The sequence below is a fragment of the Bicyclus anynana genome, chromosome 18 (genome assembly GCF_947172395.1).
Source record: "Bicyclus anynana chromosome 18, ilBicAnyn1.1, whole genome shotgun sequence".
Taxonomy (NCBI): domain Eukaryota; kingdom Metazoa; phylum Arthropoda; class Insecta; order Lepidoptera; family Nymphalidae; genus Bicyclus; species Bicyclus anynana.
In genome coordinates this window covers 1,853,387-1,872,894 of record NC_069100.1, presented here as the reverse complement: position 1 = coordinate 1,872,894, position 19,508 = coordinate 1,853,387, and the positions used below count along the sequence as shown (strand labels likewise).

General features: G+C 35.8%; 1 protein-coding gene across 8 annotated transcripts in view; it reads left to right on the top strand.

Annotated features, from left to right (window-relative positions):
* LOC112046088 (phospholipid transfer protein C2CD2L) overlaps positions 1–19,508 on the top strand; it is a 57,983-nt gene that overhangs the window by 1,330 nt on the left and 37,145 nt on the right. For 7 of the 8 annotated variants that reach the window (XR_008251632.1, XR_008251633.1, XM_052886721.1 and 4 more), the window contains exon 2: positions 16,359–17,386. Coding sequence is in view for 6 of the 8 variants with exons in the window: in XM_052886721.1 (XP_052742681.1) it covers positions 16,766–17,386 (621 nt within the window). In the remaining 2 variants the exon portion in view is untranslated. Of the gene's footprint in view, positions 1–9,917; positions 10,022–16,358; positions 17,387–19,508 lie in introns of those variants that run through there. The other variant, XM_052886716.1, reaches the window with a different exon arrangement.

The window sequence follows — 19,508 nt, the reverse complement described above, 5'->3', positions numbered from 1 at the left end:
ATTTCAATTTAGGCTTAGTTTACAAGCACTTTTCGTTTCGAAACGTCAAATTATGTCATGATTCAATGGTTATAAATAAAGTCGAAAACTTAAAACTAAAGTTACCAGGATTCCAAACGCGCCTTGATCCGAGAAATGGCTATAACAAACTCAGCCAAGATTTTTTTTTGTTTACCACCATTTTAAAAACTTATCTAGAACTACTTAAATTCACAATTACAGTGCAGTTCAACACCAAGCTTTTTAATCATTTAAACTAGCAGATGCCACGCGGTTTCACCCGAGTGGTTTTCGCTCCCATAGGAATACGGGGATTAAATATATATAACACATATATAATATAGCTAACACTACCCTTTATATATATATATATATATATATATATATATATATATATATATATATATATATAAAGCTAACACTACCCTTTATATATATATATAAAGGGTAGTGTTAGCTTTCCAACAGTAAAATAATTTTTCAAACCAGCTCAGTTGTTTCTGAGCCTATTCAATGCAAACAAACAACCAAACTATCAAATCTTTCCACTTTATAGTATTAGTATAGATAATCATTAACACTATAATAAGACTTTCCTAAGCTTGCGTTTAATAAACACTTTGAACTTTTGGGAGACATTTCATTATAAAAGCGTATGAAACTCACAAATAACACTCGCAAATAACGTGGCTTTCAATAGGAACTTGGCTCTATCTGGCTATTTTACCAATAGGTAAAACAATTTTTAAAAACTGTTCGGTAGATCCAGAGATTACCCCTACAACCTCAAAAACTTTACTTATTTACATTGATTATATATACGTATATATTATCAAAGCTTATTTATAATATTAGTAGGTATTTATGTAAAAGGTAATGAATATCAATTGCATTTACATATTTCAATGTTAAAAGGAAGTTCAGTGGTCAAGGAAAACTAGCTATTAGTGTTTATGTATATATCGATTATAGGTATTTTGTACGTATGTTGATTGTACATATTTGATGTTTATTTTAAGCCCGAGAAATACCACTTAATAAAACGAACAATGACTTTTTACTGTTTCTAGGTTTTTTTATTATTTTTTTCTCCACTCCTATAAGTATTAGATATTAACAAAGAACAACACAAAATAATACAATACAAAAGTATTAGATATAGCAAAAAAAAAACAAATCACTCAAAACCGTCAAAAAGTTTTTCTTAGAGTTATAAAAATCGCGAGTTTTAAATTAGGCCACTTTACTTCAAGGAATTATTTTTATTATGGCGCTAGTAAAAATATAGAATTGTTATACACATGGGGGCAATAATTGGGCCATATTCATATTCTATACTTGTTTTTCAAGCTCATTACAGGTAGACCGTCTAATTAAACACCAAAATACATTTTTCTATTATAGTAGAGGAGCCGAAGAGGGGATTTTTGCAGTTACTAGAGCGCGGCAGATAAACATAAGGGACTATACCTTACACTTTGTCGAGTACCGAGTATGAGCCCTTAATATTGGTGGGTACGTTTAGGGCAACCAAAAAAAACTAACTTCATAAATACTCAACCAGCACGTCAGATTAAAATAAGGTAGGTGAGTTGATAGCTAAAAACTGCACATTTCGAAAATCTGACGATTTGAGCGTAACGTAATGGAATGGGAGGGTTTCAAAGTTACAAAATTAAACCCTTATATTTTAGTGCAATTAATTTTTTACTTATTTTTATGGAAATAATCTCCTAATTAATCGCTAAAATTTTCTTACAATTTCAGTAAGCCAAAGTAATAAAAATTGTTTTTAAAGTCTGTAGTTTTTTTTTTCCACCGCTAAAAGCGGAAAAAGTAAATAACCATTTATTCTTCCTATAATTTAATCTACCAAATGTAATCGGTCTCAATGACGCTTGAGTAACTGCAAATTTAGCATCCCGGGCTCCCCTACTATACAGGAAGAAAATTTTTTTAGTGCGGATATTTTTATATTTTGTACATAAACAAAATTTAATGATCACGTATTTTTTCTTTTTTTTTTTAACTCAAAAATAACAAAATTATCGTTAGCTAAAGTTATTTACTTTTGAACAGAATTTTAGGGTCACCCTATTGTGCGTTTATTTTATTTTCGTTTGATACCTAAAGGACGTCACCAGATCACTTTTAAGCTGAATATATCTTGTTTAGTAATAATATGTACATTATTTTGTTATTTTAGAGACATAAATTAAAAAAAAAAATTACATAAAATGTATCGAACTGTTTGTAGATTTATATTCTATTAATGATACAGAACCACGAAAAAAAATATCCGCACTAAAGACCGAATCACCCTGTATATTAACAGTCCATACCTACATAATATAAATAAAATTGAAGTAACGGTCTGTGATTTCAAAATCACTGTCTGTATTGAAGTACTTTCTACAATTTACACGATATTAAAACACACAATAAGCTTTTTTTTAAATTACAAAAGTAGTTTGGGTTTATCTTTGGAACGGCTGAATCTATTTTAATGGCACTTTCACTGGAAGAAAATGGAGGTTATTGAGCAAAATGTATGCTACTGTTTTTTTTAAGAATATTTGGCATATCTTTGAAATATGACCCAAATTCCCATCTCCCTCCAATTAGTCAGGAAATAGGAGTGGGTACGACAATAGTCCAACGGGGCGGGGATCGAACCACCACTCATTATTTTTATTCTTTACAAGTTAGCCCTTGATTACAATCTCACCTGATGGTAAGTGATGATGCAATCTAAGATGGAAGCGGACTAACTTGTTATGAAGCGGATGAAAATCCACACCCCTTTCGGTTTCTACACGACATCGTACCGAAACGCTCGCTTGGCCGCACGTCTTTGTCGGTAGGGTGGCCGAAGCCTCCCACTATCCAGACCTAGACTTATTAAGAAAACCTCAATCGGCCCAGCCGGGGATCGAACCCAGGACCTCAGGACAGGAGACAGTATTCTAATAAATTCAGTGTAAATGTGGTTTATTAGTCGGCTATTATAATTTACGCAATGCGTATTATGAAATACGTGTAAACATAATTTCTTAATGCATCGCAGAGCAGCTCTTATGACAGTTGGACCAGTAACGCGGGTTTTGCGAAACTCGTCACTACAGCCCCTGTAGCCAAGTCGCACGTCGATTCTCTTTCTACGATCGCAAACGCTTCGGAAACTGGAAAAATGTATGGGAATGACATTTGCTATCGACAGGTCACGTGAGCAAGATCTGTCATTCCCATACATTTTTCTAGGTTTCGAAGCATTTGCGATCGTAGACAGAGAATCGCCGTGCCACTTGGCTACGGGGGCAGGGATGCTGTATCCTACTATTTTTTTTTTATTCTTTACAAGTTTGCCCTTAACTGCAATCTTACCTGATGGTAAGTGACGATGCAATCTAAGATGGAAGCAAGCTAACTTGAGGAGGATGACAATCCACACCTCTTTCGGTTTCTACACGACATCGTACCGGGACGCTAAATCGCTTGGCGGTACGTCTTTGTCGGTAGGGTGGTAACTAGCCACGGCCGAAGCCTCCCACCAGCCAAAATACCAATATTATGAAGGCAAAAATTCGTATGGATGTTTGTTACTCTTTAAGGCCGCAACTACCTACTGAACCGATTTGGCTGAAATTAAGAATGAAGATAGATATCCTGGATTAACATTGGCTACTTTTCATCCCGGAAAAATCGATAGTTCCCGAGGGATTTGTGAAAAACTGAATTCCAAGCGGACAAAGTCACGGGCGTCTGGTATTGTAAATAAATGGTATAGACAGAGTAAAGATATAGTAGATAAAGTTACGTATAGACCCAAAAAAATTATAATAAGTGACTAGCGTTTGCCTGCGATTGGACCTGTATTAAAGTTGGCTCATATTATGTTTATTTAAAGTAGGTAGGTAAGTCTAGTCTTAACTAGCACTTTTGAAATACCAAGTTTGACTATTTGACTCTACCAATGATTCGGGAGTAAAAGGCTTTGAAGACCCAAAAGAGTAATAAGTAGCTAGGTATCTTTTGATTAACCTGCATTTTATATCCGGTTACTGAAGTTTTCGTGTGAGGACTTCTGGTCCCAAAGATTTTATACTATTGGATATGTCACTAGCGCGTCGAAGCTGGGCGGGACAAGTCGCTAATTGTCTTAATTTGATATAGTCGCATAGTAAACAGGGAAAGTTATTTTAACAAACAATACCTAAGTATTGTCCATACTGTCGAGTTGTGTGTTCAGGAAGTGTAAAAACTTTTTTTTTTTTTTGGGAAAGACTGCGATAGGAGTGGGTACGACAATAGACCAACAGGGTGAGGATCGAACCACCACCCCTCGGTGATGAGTCCAACCGCTCTTACCGTTGAGCTATTGAGGCGTTGAATATATTTATACATAAAAAATATGTATAGTGTAATCAACATAAAATTGTGCATGTATGCGCTCAGTAGAGTAGCAAAATTTGGATTATTTACGTTTTGCGGTGATTTTGTAGGCACGTAACATATCTAATAGTAAAAATCTTTGTCTGGTCCTACTTTTTTTTCTTAGTTCATTTTCAGACGTGTTCAATCACATAATAATAATCACATAAAAACGCTCGAATTAGGCCGACACGCAGCCGCGTGTCTCGATATGTAAAATTATTATGTATGATAATCTAACAATTGGCAACCCTATCAAATACAGCATTAAACCAGCACATGTGTTACCTAAAACAATTTGTTTCAATAATTAATTACATAAACCATAATACGCAACGAAAACTGACCTTGGCACAGCCTTAAATTATAGCCATAAACAATTAAAGACTTACGTCATCCATGGAAAACGTTCCCTTTTACACAATTACCCAAAAAAAGGAGTGTAATGTTTACAAGGAGGTAGGTTAAGGTACTATTTGGATGGTTTTTTTTATTTTATCTAAAACTAATAAATTCCTCAACAATTATTAATTAATAATTAATTATCACATTGACTGATTCAAAATATGATACATCAAGTGGCAGCTTAGATCAATGGTCTAAGAATGGCAATGATTTTTCGTGTTATTTCAAGGGAACAAGTTTTCGATAAAAGCTTCCAGACATTTCGACATTTCCAACAATTTAATTATCGTCATATTTCAATCAATTCAATTTTTTTTTATTCTTTACAAGTTAGCCCTTGACTACAATCTCACCTGATGGTAAGTGATGATGCAGTCTTAAGATAGAAGCGGGCAGTTAGCCCGCTTCTATCTTAAGACTGCATCATCACCTTATATAGGAGGTTAGGATAAAAATCCACAACCCTTTCGGTTTCTACACGGCATCGTACCGGAAATAATTGCTTGGCGGTACGTCTTAGCCGGTAAGGGTGGTAACTAGCCACGGCCGAAGCCTCCCACCAGCCAGACCTGGACCAATTAAGAAAATCTCAATCTGCCCAGTCGGTGATCGAACCCAGGACCTCCGTTTTGTAAATCCACCGCGCATACCACTGCGCCACGGAGGGCGCTTCCCGTTCCCATAAGAGTATGGGGATAATATATAGCCTTATAGCCTTCCTCGATAAATGGGATATCTAACACTGAAAGAATTTTATCAAATCAGACCAGTAGTAGCTGAGATTAGCGCGTTCAATCAAACAAACAAACAAACTCTTCAGCTTTAAAATATTAGTATAGAGTACATATGTTTTCTGTGCTATAGACACGGAAACCTTTCTCATAGATCTCTCTATCTATTAGTGAAAACCGCATGACAATCTGTTTAGTATCTAGCCTTTGAGTTTATTGTGAACTAAGACAGACGGACACAATATTGTTGAGGACTTTGTTTTATTATATGTATAGTATAAATAAATTAAGAATTTTTTTTTTTATTCTTTACAAGTTATGATGGTAAGTGATGATGCAGTCTTAAGATGGAAGCGGGCTAACTTGTTAGGAGGAGGATGAAAATCCACACCCCTTTTCGGTTTCTACTCGACATCGTACCTGAACGCTAAATAGCTTGGCGGTACGTCTTTGTCGGTAGGGTGGTAACTAGCCACGGCCGAAGCCTTCCACCAACCAAAAAATATTAAATTAATTAGCCAAATAATATTATTATTTCGATAAAGTTTATTTCCCTAGTTGCCTGTTGGTCGCATTACTCTTTGGCATTTAAGGCTATCGACCTTTCGTTCTTTTTTGTGCTGAATGACGCCATTTTAGCTTTTGCACCATGATGTCAGGTATTACGTAAGCCCTACTTAAGGTTTAGTGTTCTACTGGTATTGGCTGTATTATTTTATTTAAGACTAGCCAACGCCATGCGGTTTCACCTGCGTAGTTCCCGTTCCCGTAAGAATACGGGGATAAAATAGCCCATAGCAATCGGGGATAGTGTAGCAAGAGTGAAAGAATTTTTCAAATTGATTCAAAAATTTATGTTTTGAACAAACGAACAATCAAATCTATCCTCTTTATAATATTAATACAAATTAGTAGGTATACGTATACCGAGCTTATATCATCATCATCAACCCATATTCGGCTCACTGCTGAGCTCGATTCTCCTCTCAGAATATATTTATATACTATCTAATAATATGTTTTCAGTAGTACCTATAGACTTTACTATTTTTTTTAAAAGACTATCGTAAATATCACGAATCTTTTCCATTTTCAGTACATCACTACGGCGAATAGCTTGAGCTAGTGGGATTGGTCCGGCAATAGCGGGCATCGAACCCAAGTCTTCTAGGCCTTGTCCGTCCACATAAACGTGAAAATACCTACATATAAGGGCTTATATCATTTTTATAAAGAGATCGGACGATGGTCGATGATGAAGTAAATAGTGGTTTTGGTATTTTTCCACGAAATCGCATAGATATTTCTTAATCCATAAAGCCTTCCAAGATCCAATAAAACAGTTTTGTAAGAATCAGTTGAACCATCAAGGTTATATTGATTAACAAATTAAACCTGATCAAGTATTTATGTAAACGATAAGTTTAAGTTTAAATACTCAAGCTGCATGACTAAATCCAACTTAAATGATCACCAAATTATTATTTAATGACAAAGAAAAATAAGCATCAAGTAAGTAGTCTATACTGTATAGAACTGTAGAGGTAAATTCTGTACATGAAATATATTTTCAAAATTACTATCAGGGGGTGATTAGTGATCGATAGTGATGCCAAAAATGTAAACAGTAAAATTTTTGTCTGCCCCCACCCCTAGCCAAGTGGGACGATCCCTTTTCTACGATCGTTAACGCTTCGAAAACTAAAAATATCTATGGTAATGACAGATCATGATCACGTGACCTGTCGATAGCAAATGTCATTCCCATACATCTTTCTAGTTTTCGAAGCGTTAGCGATCGTTGAAAGAAAATCGACGTACCACTTGGCTGGGGCTGGTGGGATCGTAATCAGGGACTATCATGTCACTGAATAAAAAACAAGTGATCGTAACTTTAGACTCGAGTGTTTACTTCCGACAGTTTTCTTTGATAATGATGACGTGGTATCAACATACTTATTATATAGGCACAATGTTATATTTCATAGGTTTCTCAGAGACAGTGTAGTCACTAGTCATGCATCACATTCGATAAAACACTCGAGATTGGCCGTGACAATCTCATAGATTAGCTACTGGATGTTGTACGAGTAAAGACAATTCGTTATCATCTTATTTCGTTATCAACCCATATTCGGCTCACTGCTGAGCTCGAGTCTCTTCTCAGAATGAGAGGGGTTAGGCCAATAGGGACGCTACATGCATTGACATATTAACACCGTGTCATATCAGGGAGACAGAATCAAGACCGGGAGCCGCAGCAGAAAAAGCTGAAACCGGTAAGTGGCTCAAGTATGCCTCTCTGACAGAGAGTTACAGATTTGTACCTTTTGCCGTGGAGACCCTTGGGCCATAGAGTCGCAGTGCCAAAAAATTTCACCGGATCATTTCACCGCGGCTAGTTGCCTCGACTGGTGACAGAAGGGCTGGCTCATTTTTTGCGCAAAGGATCAGCCTGGCTGTCCAGCGCGGAAATGCAGCCAGTATTCTTGCCACCATTCCACGTGGGCATGATTTGCATAGTTATTAGGATAAGTTAGCCATAGTTCCTTATTGTATTATTTCTCAATATAAAAAAAAAAGAAAAATAGACACCTAATAACAAATAATGCTGCGTATTTGTTATAATTATTTTATTTATTATAAATTTAAATTTAATATACTGTGTAATTCTTAGTTTTATTTTAAATATTTTATTCGTCATTGTATTGTATGGATTACAAGATTAGGTACAGATTACTCAGAAATAAATTATATCTATTCAAATCCTAATAACACCCTAATAAGTACACATGTAACTATTATGTCCATACCCCAAGTATGTGTATTAAGATGAAGATGACGTATTGTGTGATCTCAAACCAAACTTATCGCTGTATCATCGTTTATCTAAAACATGTGAATCTGATAATAACCAAACATAACCCAATTTAATGTGGGCTATGGTTGATATAGTTCACACCAGTCACAAGGGCGTAAAATTTAACTTCCAGCTAAATGGATGATTGTTTTGATGAACTTTGGCGTATTTTCGTGATAATTAAGTTAATTAACTGTGATTTTTGTGTGTTGTGTAATGGTAATTAGCAAGATCAACTCAAGTTGATAATTGCCTAATTATTATCTCAATGGTGATGACTACTGAGTAGCGTTCACCATGCTTATTCAATGCGGATAGGCGAGTTATAATCAACGTTTTGTTTTTATTCCATTAGTGGTCGACGTTTTTTATTACGCAAGACCTCGACAAGTTAAACCAAAATGGCGGCCATCTACGCACGTAAAATTATAATAAATTACTTATTAATTAAGTGTCCGAAAAAAAAACAGTTCGTTTAGGTGGTCACGACCCTCATACATATGAGGAACACGACTGTAGGAGGAGGAATTGACAATTTGGTACGCGATTGCAATGTCGTCAAAGTGTTGCCATGGTCTCCAACTCTAGTCCCTAACACAGAACCGGAGACCTTCTGGGGTACAGTAGCCTTGTTCCTTCGATTCAGAGGGCGTAGGTTCGAATCTGGTCTAGGGCAAGCACCTCCAACTTTTCGTATCTGTGAAGGTAAAACATCGTAAAGAAACTAGCATGAGATGAGATTATTTTTAATTTTCTTCGTGTGTGAAATTTGCCAATCCGCTTTGGGCTAGCGTGGTGGACTATTAGTCTAGAACCCTTCTCATTCTGAGAGGAGACTCATGCTCAACAGTGTGCCGAATTGAATATGGGTTGTTAATGATGATGATGAAAAAGTAAATAAGCCAGTCGTCGGAGTTAGTAATTTTATTTGCAAAATAAATTTTGCAACCAAAATTACAAACCCCGACATTAAACTCAAAATTAATCGTGATAAAATAATCTTATAAACATAAAAATGGAACCGATTTCTAATACGTATTTCAGTTATTTTGATTTTAACACAAAATTACTAACCGATTTTCATGAAAATCAAATGGGACCAATCTGAAAGTATACATTAAGCTTTGATTTATAATCAAAGACTTTAAGTATTTCAAACGAAATTTCAAAATTATTCATAAATGACGAAGTTAGGAGGTAAATAAAAATCGCGTCTCTCGAAATCTTCCTCCTTTTTTGAAGTCGGTTGAAAATAGATGAACTTGACATATTAATGCGAAAGGTCACATAATAAAATATTGAAGACCGCTTTACTTACAGAAATGAAATTTGACAGAGAGGTAGTTTATACTTAATAGACATCAGCTAAGAACAGATTTTGCGTGAGAGCCAGGTTGAGGAGTTATAAGGGTGGACGAAGTCAAGGGCATCCGCTAGTATAAGATGTTTGTTATGAATCACACCTTTTATGTGGATTGAGATTTGAGGTACATCGTACAGTCTCGCCGTGTTGGTTATTGAGAAAGGACGTGGTATAGTGTTAATTAGTGCTCGTGAGTGAATGTAGTGCTTACATGTGACGAATATATTATTGGTAGGCGTCTTTTAATTGGCTTTTTTTTAATTTATGGATGAATTGGTGATTAGTCCGAAAAGCTTTGTTATGTGCCGAAAATACTTTTGGTAGGCTTTTTTAAAGGTTTTTTTTTTGGAAATGGATGGATGAATTGGAAATTAGTATGAAAGACTGTGTTATGAATACAGAAGTCCAACGGACGAGGATCGAACCCATAACCGGTGTTGAATCAGGGACCCTTTACTGTGGTGGTATTGAGGCATCAAAATATTTTTGGCCTACTCGTATACCTACTAATAGCCGCTGCCCACGGTACCAGTGTAGTTCCCGTACCCGTGAGAATACAGGGATAATAGGGATATAGCCTATGAGTATCACGAATAATGTGGCATTCTAATGATGGAAGAATTTTCAAAATCGGTTAGTAGATCCAGAGATTACCCCTGTTATCTCTGGATCTACTACTGGTTGTACGAGGTTGTAGGGACAACTCAACTCACTGCTAAGCACGAGTCTCCTCTCAGAATGAGAGGTGTTAGACCAATAGTCCACCACGCTAGTGGCCCAATGCAGATTGGCAGATTTCACATAGGTACATAGAGAATTAAGAAAATTGTGAAAATTGAAAAGTTGGAAGTGCATGCCCCGGAGCGGATTCGAATCTACACCCTCCGGCTTCGGGGGCAGAGGTCATATCCTCTGGGCTATCACGGCTTAGATATCACAAAATTCACAATTTAAATATCACAAAAATTTATAAACAAAAATAACTGTCGAAAAGTATATACATACTTTTCTACAATTCATTCGTATATACATACGTTTAATGCTAAATTAAATAGAAATAAAACTATATGTCGATAAAATAAAAAAAAATATTTAGATTTGGGTAACCGCGAAAAATATACATATTCACACAAAATTTTATAAAAATCGGTCCAGCCGTTTCGGAAGAGTCAGGTGACTAACCGAGACACGATTTTTTTATATTTGACATTATTTTTAAAGTAATGAACATTTTAACAGCATATTTTTTCTAATTTAATCACGATTGTTGTTCAATGTTGGTTCAGAGGCAAATCGTATAATTATTTCGTACCTATACTAATAAAGCTGAAGAGTTTGTTTGTTTGTTTGTTTGATTGAACGCGCTAATCTCAGGAACTACTGGTCAGATTTGAAAAATTCTTTCAGAGTTAGATAGCCCATTTATCGAGGAAGGCTATAGGTTATAAATAATCCCCATATTCCTACGGGAACGGGAACCACGCGAGTGAAACCGCGCGGCGTCAGCTAGTAATCTATACGAAGATTATTCCTTAAGTAATTTTCGAACCCACAGAATAGAGGTTACTTCTTATATTGGTCGTACCCTTTGTACCTGAATTATAATATACAATTCGTGAATACGAACAAAAATTGTACTTTTGGTAGGTATTTCGCACGAAAAAAACACCATACACAATTAAAATGCATTATAAAACATTAATTAAACTTTGAAATTAACTTTAACAAAAATAAACAGTGACGATTGGTTGTTGCAAAACGAGCCGTATTGCAATATAATTAAGAGCTATTAATATTCGCCTCATTATCGCGGCACAGATGATGTCATCGATACAAGGTCGGTACCATTGATACACTGTCAACCAAAGATACACACGAACTTCAGGAAGTGCCTCAAAATGGGAAAAAGTTTTTTATAACACATTATGAAATCTAGATATATAAAAGCGGAAGGAAAAAGAAAATCTAGATATGTTATCACAAAATATTGTTTGACATATAAAGATGTAATTTGGAGGTAGGCACACAAAAGAAAACGCAAAAGCTAACGTATAGTTTGTAGAGAACCGCTAAGAACGGATTTTGCGACAGGGCCGAATTACAGAGGTCTGAGGGCGAAGTCGCGAGCATCCGTTAGTATAATATACCAACGCAGTCTGATACGACCTTTCACGTTATATATACACGATACAACATTATTTTCATTATTTCGAATTTTTTGCATGTACTGGAACGTCAAAAGTGTTAAAAGTAATTGATTTGAAGTTAAAAGGTCACCTAAAGCTAAAACGCGAAAATACGCTAATTGTCTGAAACAAATATTTTCAAATAAATAACACTCTTTAGTTTCTCAAGAACAAACTATCTTTTACGCCTATAAGTTTAATACTTTCTTTTTAAATAGTAATATAAAAAGTGCTGTTTTTATTAACCGACGTCAAAAAAGTAGGAGGTTCTCAATTCGACGCGTATGTTTTTTTTATTTTATTTTTAATTTTTTTACCTCATAACTTCGTCATTTATTAACCAATTTTGATAATTATTTTTTCATGTTTTGCACTTTCGCTCAGAAACTGAATAACTGTTTAACCTTAAACTTAAACTAAAAGATAGGTTGCAATTTTTTCAACAAAACTACATTTTATTTTATTTTATAAGTTATATAGTTTATATGTATAGTTATGTAAAGAAACATTTTCTAGAATAACCATTAGTACAAAAACAGAACATCAAACATCTAATTAATAAATTAAATTGGAGCGTCTATATGTGATATCAAAAAAACTCTACTTTTTCTCAAGTACTTATATTATGCAGTTATTTAGGTACACGGTACTAAAACATAATCAAGCTTTTTAAAATTTTCATCTGTCTGTCTGTTTGTACAAACAAACAGACTGACAGACGAAAATTTTAAATTTGTTCCAGAGATTGACCCGGTTGTCCGGGTCAATCTCTGGAACAGCTGTACCAATTTAAATGGGACTTAAAACACTGTGTATCTTCGGTATGTACTCATATCAGTGGTGACCACGTATAGCATGTGCGTGTACAGTGATTAAGTTATGAACTTGTTTTAGATGTCAATAGTATGCGACCTGCTTAGGTCATGGTGATAAAAACATTTTGTTTACCATCTTAAATTGATAGTCATAGCCTGCCTCGATGGTCCAGTGGTCAGGCTATGTCGCTTCGGATCACAAGTACCTGGACTCGAGTTCTGGGATGGATAATACACACTGAACTTTTCAAAGAAATTTTAGTACAGTTCGTGCCCTGTAGAATGGTGCGGGTGACAGTTGCTTGTATGACGTTCATAATACGTACTAATATCGTGAATAGCGGCAAACTTAAAAGTACACAAGAGAAAAATGAACTGTCACCCGCACCATGCTACAGCGCACGAATTGTAGTAAAAAGTGAAAATTCTCAGCTTGGTTGGGAAGTTGGTGGTATTACCACTCCGTGCCTCGGAGATTATATTAGGCACTCACCATCCAATAAGTTCAGGCACGTGAACTTATTGGATGGTGAGTGGCTAGCATTAATTAGGTACTGCTCGTCCAACCCACATTGGAGCACTGATCGGTCTATGCTCTATATCCCTATTTCTATAAAAAAGGAGATTCTGGGGTGCGATTCAGCTATTTTACACTCGTCGACGAACATTTCACCTATAACACGTCTTATTCGAAACTTAAACTTTATGTTTACATGATGACAACATTAAGATGTCATACCAACGATGTTGTCATGGAAAACAACGATGTCAAAGCGAACTTTATAGAATGCAGTGGCTGGTCGATAAAATAGGCTGATGATGATGATGAATCATCGACGATTAAGTCCGCCAATACGTATTAAAGCAGTATGGTGGGTCTAAGCTCTAAATCCCCTCTTTATAAAACTACATTTTTCAATTAATAGGCACATGATGATTGCTTTATGTTTTTTTTTAAACACGACGTAATGTTTGACCTGGGCCTGTATACATGTGGCACGTCGATTCTCTTTCTACAAACGCTAACGCTTCGAAAATAAAAAATGTATGGAAATGATAATCACTATCGACAGGTCACGTGATCAAGATGTCGATCGGATCTGTCATTCCCATACATTTTGATACTTTTCGAAGCGTTAGCGTTTGTAGAAAATCGACGTGGCACATGGCTACAGACCCTGTGCCGTAAGCCGTTGGGCCATCGCCTTGCTCTCTGACCTCATGATCTGAGATGGATCCGACTTTTTGAGCCGAGGACAAGGTCACGTGATCAAGATGTCGATCAGATCTGTCTTTCCCAATACATTTTGTTAGTTTTCGAAGCGTTAGCGTTTGTAGAAAGAGAATCGACGTGGCACATGGCTACAGACCCTGTGCCGTAAGCCGTTGGGCCATCGCCTTGCTCTCTGACCTCACGATCTGAGATGGATCCGACTTTTTGACCCGAGGACAAAGAAGTCTAGACATCAATATTGAATAGACAAATGACGTAATACTATACTGACTCACACAACGTTCGGCATTCAGACATCGTGAGGCAGACGACGAACTGTGACCTCACGCCTGACGCCTGACCTCAATAACGCCTTAAACAGTGTTACAGAGATTATTATTGATCTTAACAAGTAAACGAATATTTATAACATAACTATATTCTGATTCCGACAGCGAGAAATTCCTTTTTTAACTTCTTCTTCTTCAAAAAGGAGGTTATTAATTTGATTGGTATGTGTTTTTTATGTAAATACACCGATTACTCGAAGACGCCTGAACCGATTTGAATTTTTTTTTTTATACATATAAAAGGGTATGCTCCCCATTTAGTCCCATAGATGATGATGAAATTTTGTAGAAATTGAGGTATAATTTCAAAAAATATAGTTCCTAACTTCGCTTTCTTCCCATGAAAACCGCACATCGTACTATTTATTGTGTTTATATTTAACTGTCAGTCTATGTATGAATCTTTTTGCATCTTATCTGGAAGATGAGAAATTTTCATTAAAAAATCCTTACTTTAAATTACCAAATTCAAATGACATTTCGTGATTTAACTTGAAAAACTAATAAGTTAATATACTTTTTCTTTAATCTGAAAACGAGAATTTTCCTCGATAATAAGTAGCCTAGTCTTCTCTAAGGTTACGTTAATCTTTGTACCAAAATTCACCAAAAAAATTTCAGAGGTCCTAGCGTCTAAAGACAAATAGACTGACGGACTTTTTTTCTTATTTATAATATTTGTATGAATTAGTATGGAGTACGGATTATTTTCAACAAATCCTTAATTGTGAAATAAAAAAAATATAACGACATATTTATTGACGTGCTTATGTTATGAAATTTGGCGCCACTGGAATTTCGTTTATGTTATTTATTATTTTTCGCAATTAGTTTTCTCTTGCTCAAAAGGTTTATTGCACGAGATTAGATAAAGAAGAGCATGCAACGGTTCGTAACTTGTTTAAACCTCAGTTTGTTTGGTTTACTGTTTAACTTTACGAACCTGTAATAAGCAACCACGAATAAGTTGTATGTTTTTTGTGGTTATGAATTTTTGGCTGGTGGGAGGCTTTGGCAGTGGTTAGTTACCACCCTACCGGCAAAGACGTACCGCCAAGCGATTTAGCGTTCCGGTACGATACCGTGTAGAAACCGAAAGGGGTGTTTCATCCTCCTCCTAACAAGTTAGGTCTCTTCCATCTTAGACTGCATCATCACTTACCATCAGGTGAGATTGTAGTCAAGGGCTAACTTGTAAAGAATAAAAAAAAATTACATGTATTTCGAATTTGTTATTTATATGTTTACCTTTTTTTTACAAGTGATATTTAACTTTAAGAAATTAAATATCAAATGGTGAAGGAAAAACATCGTGAGGAAATCTGCATTTTCTCAAAAACTCTACGTGTGTGAAGTCTGACAATCCGCATTGGGCCAGCATGCTGGACTAAGGTCTACCCCTCTCATTCTGAGAGGAGACTCGAGCTCAATAGTGAGCCGAATATGGGTAATGATGATGTTAAACTTATTTCACAACAGTAAAAAAAAGGATTTTCAATTTCAAGTATTTAATGAGATTTTTCTCCTAAAATCTTTCTTTTTCGTTAATCCTTATTTTTAATCGACTTTAAAAAAGATTCCCAATTGGACGTGTATCTTTTTTATTAATTTTTATCGTTTTGGGAAGGACTGTGGTGTTTTTACTTTTTTATTAAATTTAATATGTTTATTGTTGTTATTGATTGTTGTATATATTTTTAGGTAGGTGTAAGTTTATTTTTCCTTACTATGTAAAGTTACCTTTATTAGGAATTTTTCTGCTAGGCAGATCACATTTATTAATTTATATTTAAAACGTTTTAAGTATTGTCATGTATTTCCAATATTCTTACAAGTTACAAGTTACAAGTTACAATCTTACAAGTTTCTTCTCTTAGAGTAAAACTCTAAGAGAAGAAACTTGAAAGATTGAACCTCAGACCTCTCGGAGTTATCACATCCGAGTGTAACCTGTGGCTCAAATGAATATATTGATTTTCTTAACCTATTCTGTGTTTGTTACAGAGTTTCGACCGCACCATGGTGTGAAATCCAAAAAGAAAAACACGGCAGAGACAATCTTGAACCACGACAAACGAACGAACGAGGCAATATAAAAGCAATAACATTAAATGCCTTAGCAAATATGTGTTCATAAAACTCGAATAACATTAACCAAAAAAAAAAAAACGCAAAAGAACATTGTTGTATGTGAAGGTAATTATGCGAATTTTAATTTGAACGCGTTCATAAAAAGCAGAAAAATCAATTTGTTGCTGAACGATAAAGGACGACGACAGTATAAAAAAAACAATCGAATGCAGATAAATATGCGAATTCGAAATTCGAATTTCGTGCGCGCGTAAGAGCGAGACGGGTGAAGACAGAGAGCTGCGTCCAAAAATAGCGCGTTCGGAAATAGAACTAAAAAAATGTCCGGCCCAGAATCAGTAGAGGCGAACGAGGCGGCGAAAGCCCACGAATGGTGGCTGACACCATGGAAAACTATGGCTGACTTAGCTGAAGCGGTTGACGATCTCATATGCAGCTTCGATTATATGGACACAGCCATGGACAACCTAGTGATGCTCGTCTTCATTTGGATCCTGATCTCCATAATCATCCTCGGTGTCGCTAAATGGGCGTACGGGAGATTCAGCAAGAAGCCAGTGGAGGAGAAAGTGGATAAACCAAAGCCTGCCGAAGAAAAGAAGATGGCTACCGAAATTATCACAAGCACAGACAGTATACTAGCAACCACAGCCAAGGTTACCAGTAAATCAACGTTCAAGCCAACTAAACCTACAGGCTTCGTCCCGGCGACCCCGCCTAATAAGAAGAGGCTGGGTCGCATGTCACCGGGTCCCGAACAACTGACGTTCAAGAAACACCAGAGCATCGTCATCCCTACATGCACCGGGCCCGACACACCGAGCGTGCAGTGGGTGAACGAAACATTGACGTGGTTATATAATGATCTTGTTATTGTGAATGAACTTGTGCAGCAATGGATTGTGTCCATGAACGAGTTCTCCAAGAAGTCCGTGGAGGAGGTGAGATGAACCACTTACTTGATACCGCCCTTTTTATGTATTTATATTTTTCTACCCTCCTTTTTGAGGTCACAATTGTTAGTTTTTTTTTCAGTATGCTGCACTTTTTTCTTTTTATCAAAAATTTAATTATTTATTTATCTTATATTTATTAAATGAAATTCTTGGTTAGTATGGCTTAAACTAAAAACGGTTTTGAATTATTTTTATTTAATTTATTTTGTAGCACGGGTTACTAAACAGTCAAAACCACAGATTAATCAATAATAAACTCTATAGAGTTACTCTGTGTTAAAACATCCAAAATATATTTTTTTAGCTTGTATTTGAACTGTATTCAATTGTTGGAGTTTTGTTAAGTGTTTATTTAAAAACAATTTACTAAATAACTGAATTTCTTTTAAAATAAATTAATTTAAATCGGTATACAGGAAAGTTCATAATTGTTCTCCCGTCGAAATTAAAAAATAATAATTTTCGCAAACTGTATTATTATTAGTATAATATCAAAGAACATAAATAAAATTGAAGTGTCTATCTGTGATATTAAAATACCTGTGCTCTCTCAAATGGTTATTTAAGTTATCAATTTTTATTTTTTCAAAATTTACACGTAACTAAAAAAAACACTTTTTTTCTGTTTGCCTGGGCTAATCTCTGGAATTGCTGCCGATTTTAACGGAACTTTCACTAGTAGATAGAAGGGGGTATTAAACAACGTAAAACCTACTTTTATATCGGTAAAAATCGTGGGATTAGTGAAAAACTGAATTTCACGTCGACAAAGTCGCGAGCGTCAAAAAAATTTTTTTTGTTGTTATAAACTAAAATTTTTTTTGTCAATATAAACAATTTAAAACTAAAAAAATAGATACCTATCAACTAATTTCCTATTTGAATATCACAAAATAAGTTTTGACCGTTGAATATAAAGCTAAAGCCAACTCGAATCTCAAGGATGTTCGGTGCGCTATAGGAATTAATGGGCCGGAATGAAAAAAAACTGGTTCAAGTACGCTCGCTAGGTATAGAGTATGCAAAATGGAACGGAAGTATTAACATACTAATAACTTCCAAGTGTTTAGTTTATGGTACACATCAATTTGATGCAGTTGGGGACGTCTTGCTTTATAACCAAGAGATATGGGGTTTGATTCTCAGCTTGGAACCAGCAGCAATTTAGAATTTTGTATTTCTTGAAAACTCTAATAGCTTTAGTTTCGAGTAGGTATTAGTGAACTTTACAGATACTTAAATTGACAGAAAATCTTTAATACATATTATTAACTGTCTCAGTCACTGTTGGTTCAGTGGTTAGCTTAGGCAGGCTACGGAGGACAAAGTTTTAGGTTCTAGTCCTAGGTCGTGCAGTAAAACATCAGTCTCAGTCTTAAGCTACCTGCTCCTATCTCCTACTTTATAAGGACTTTATAACAGAGCCAGGGCCTGTAGCCATGTGGCACGTCGATTCTCTTTCTACAATCGCAAGCGCTTCGAAAATGGACTAATGTATTGGAATTACATTTGCTATCGACAGGTCACGTGATCAAGTTATCGATCGGATCTGTCATTCACATACATATTTTTAGTTTTCGAAGCGTTAGCGTTTGCAGAAAGAGTATCGACGTGCCACGTGGCTACAGGCCCAGGCTCTGTTAAAATGATGATCGAATCGCTGTGTTTGTTGTCAAACATCACCGAAACGGCTGGACCGATTTTCATGAAATTTTTGGTGCGTATTTTTATTTATTCTTTACAAGTTAGCCATTGACTACAATCTCACCTGAGATAGTAAGTGATGATGCAATCTATGATGGAAGCAGGCTAACTTGTTAGGAGGAGGAGTATGAACAATTGAACATTCACACCCCTTTCGGTTTCTACACGACATCGTACTGGAACGCTAAATCGTTAGGCGGTACGTTTTTGTCGGTAGGGTCGTAACTAGCTACGGCCGAATCCTCCCAGAAGGTCGTCTCTCAGTAGGTCTGAGAATAAGCCAACTTCTATGCTTTATACCCCTGAGTTTACAATGTAAAACAACGTTTGCCGGGTCAGTTAGTATTTTTTTTTAATTCTTTACGAATTAGCCTTTGACTAGTGCAAGCGGGCTAACTTGTTA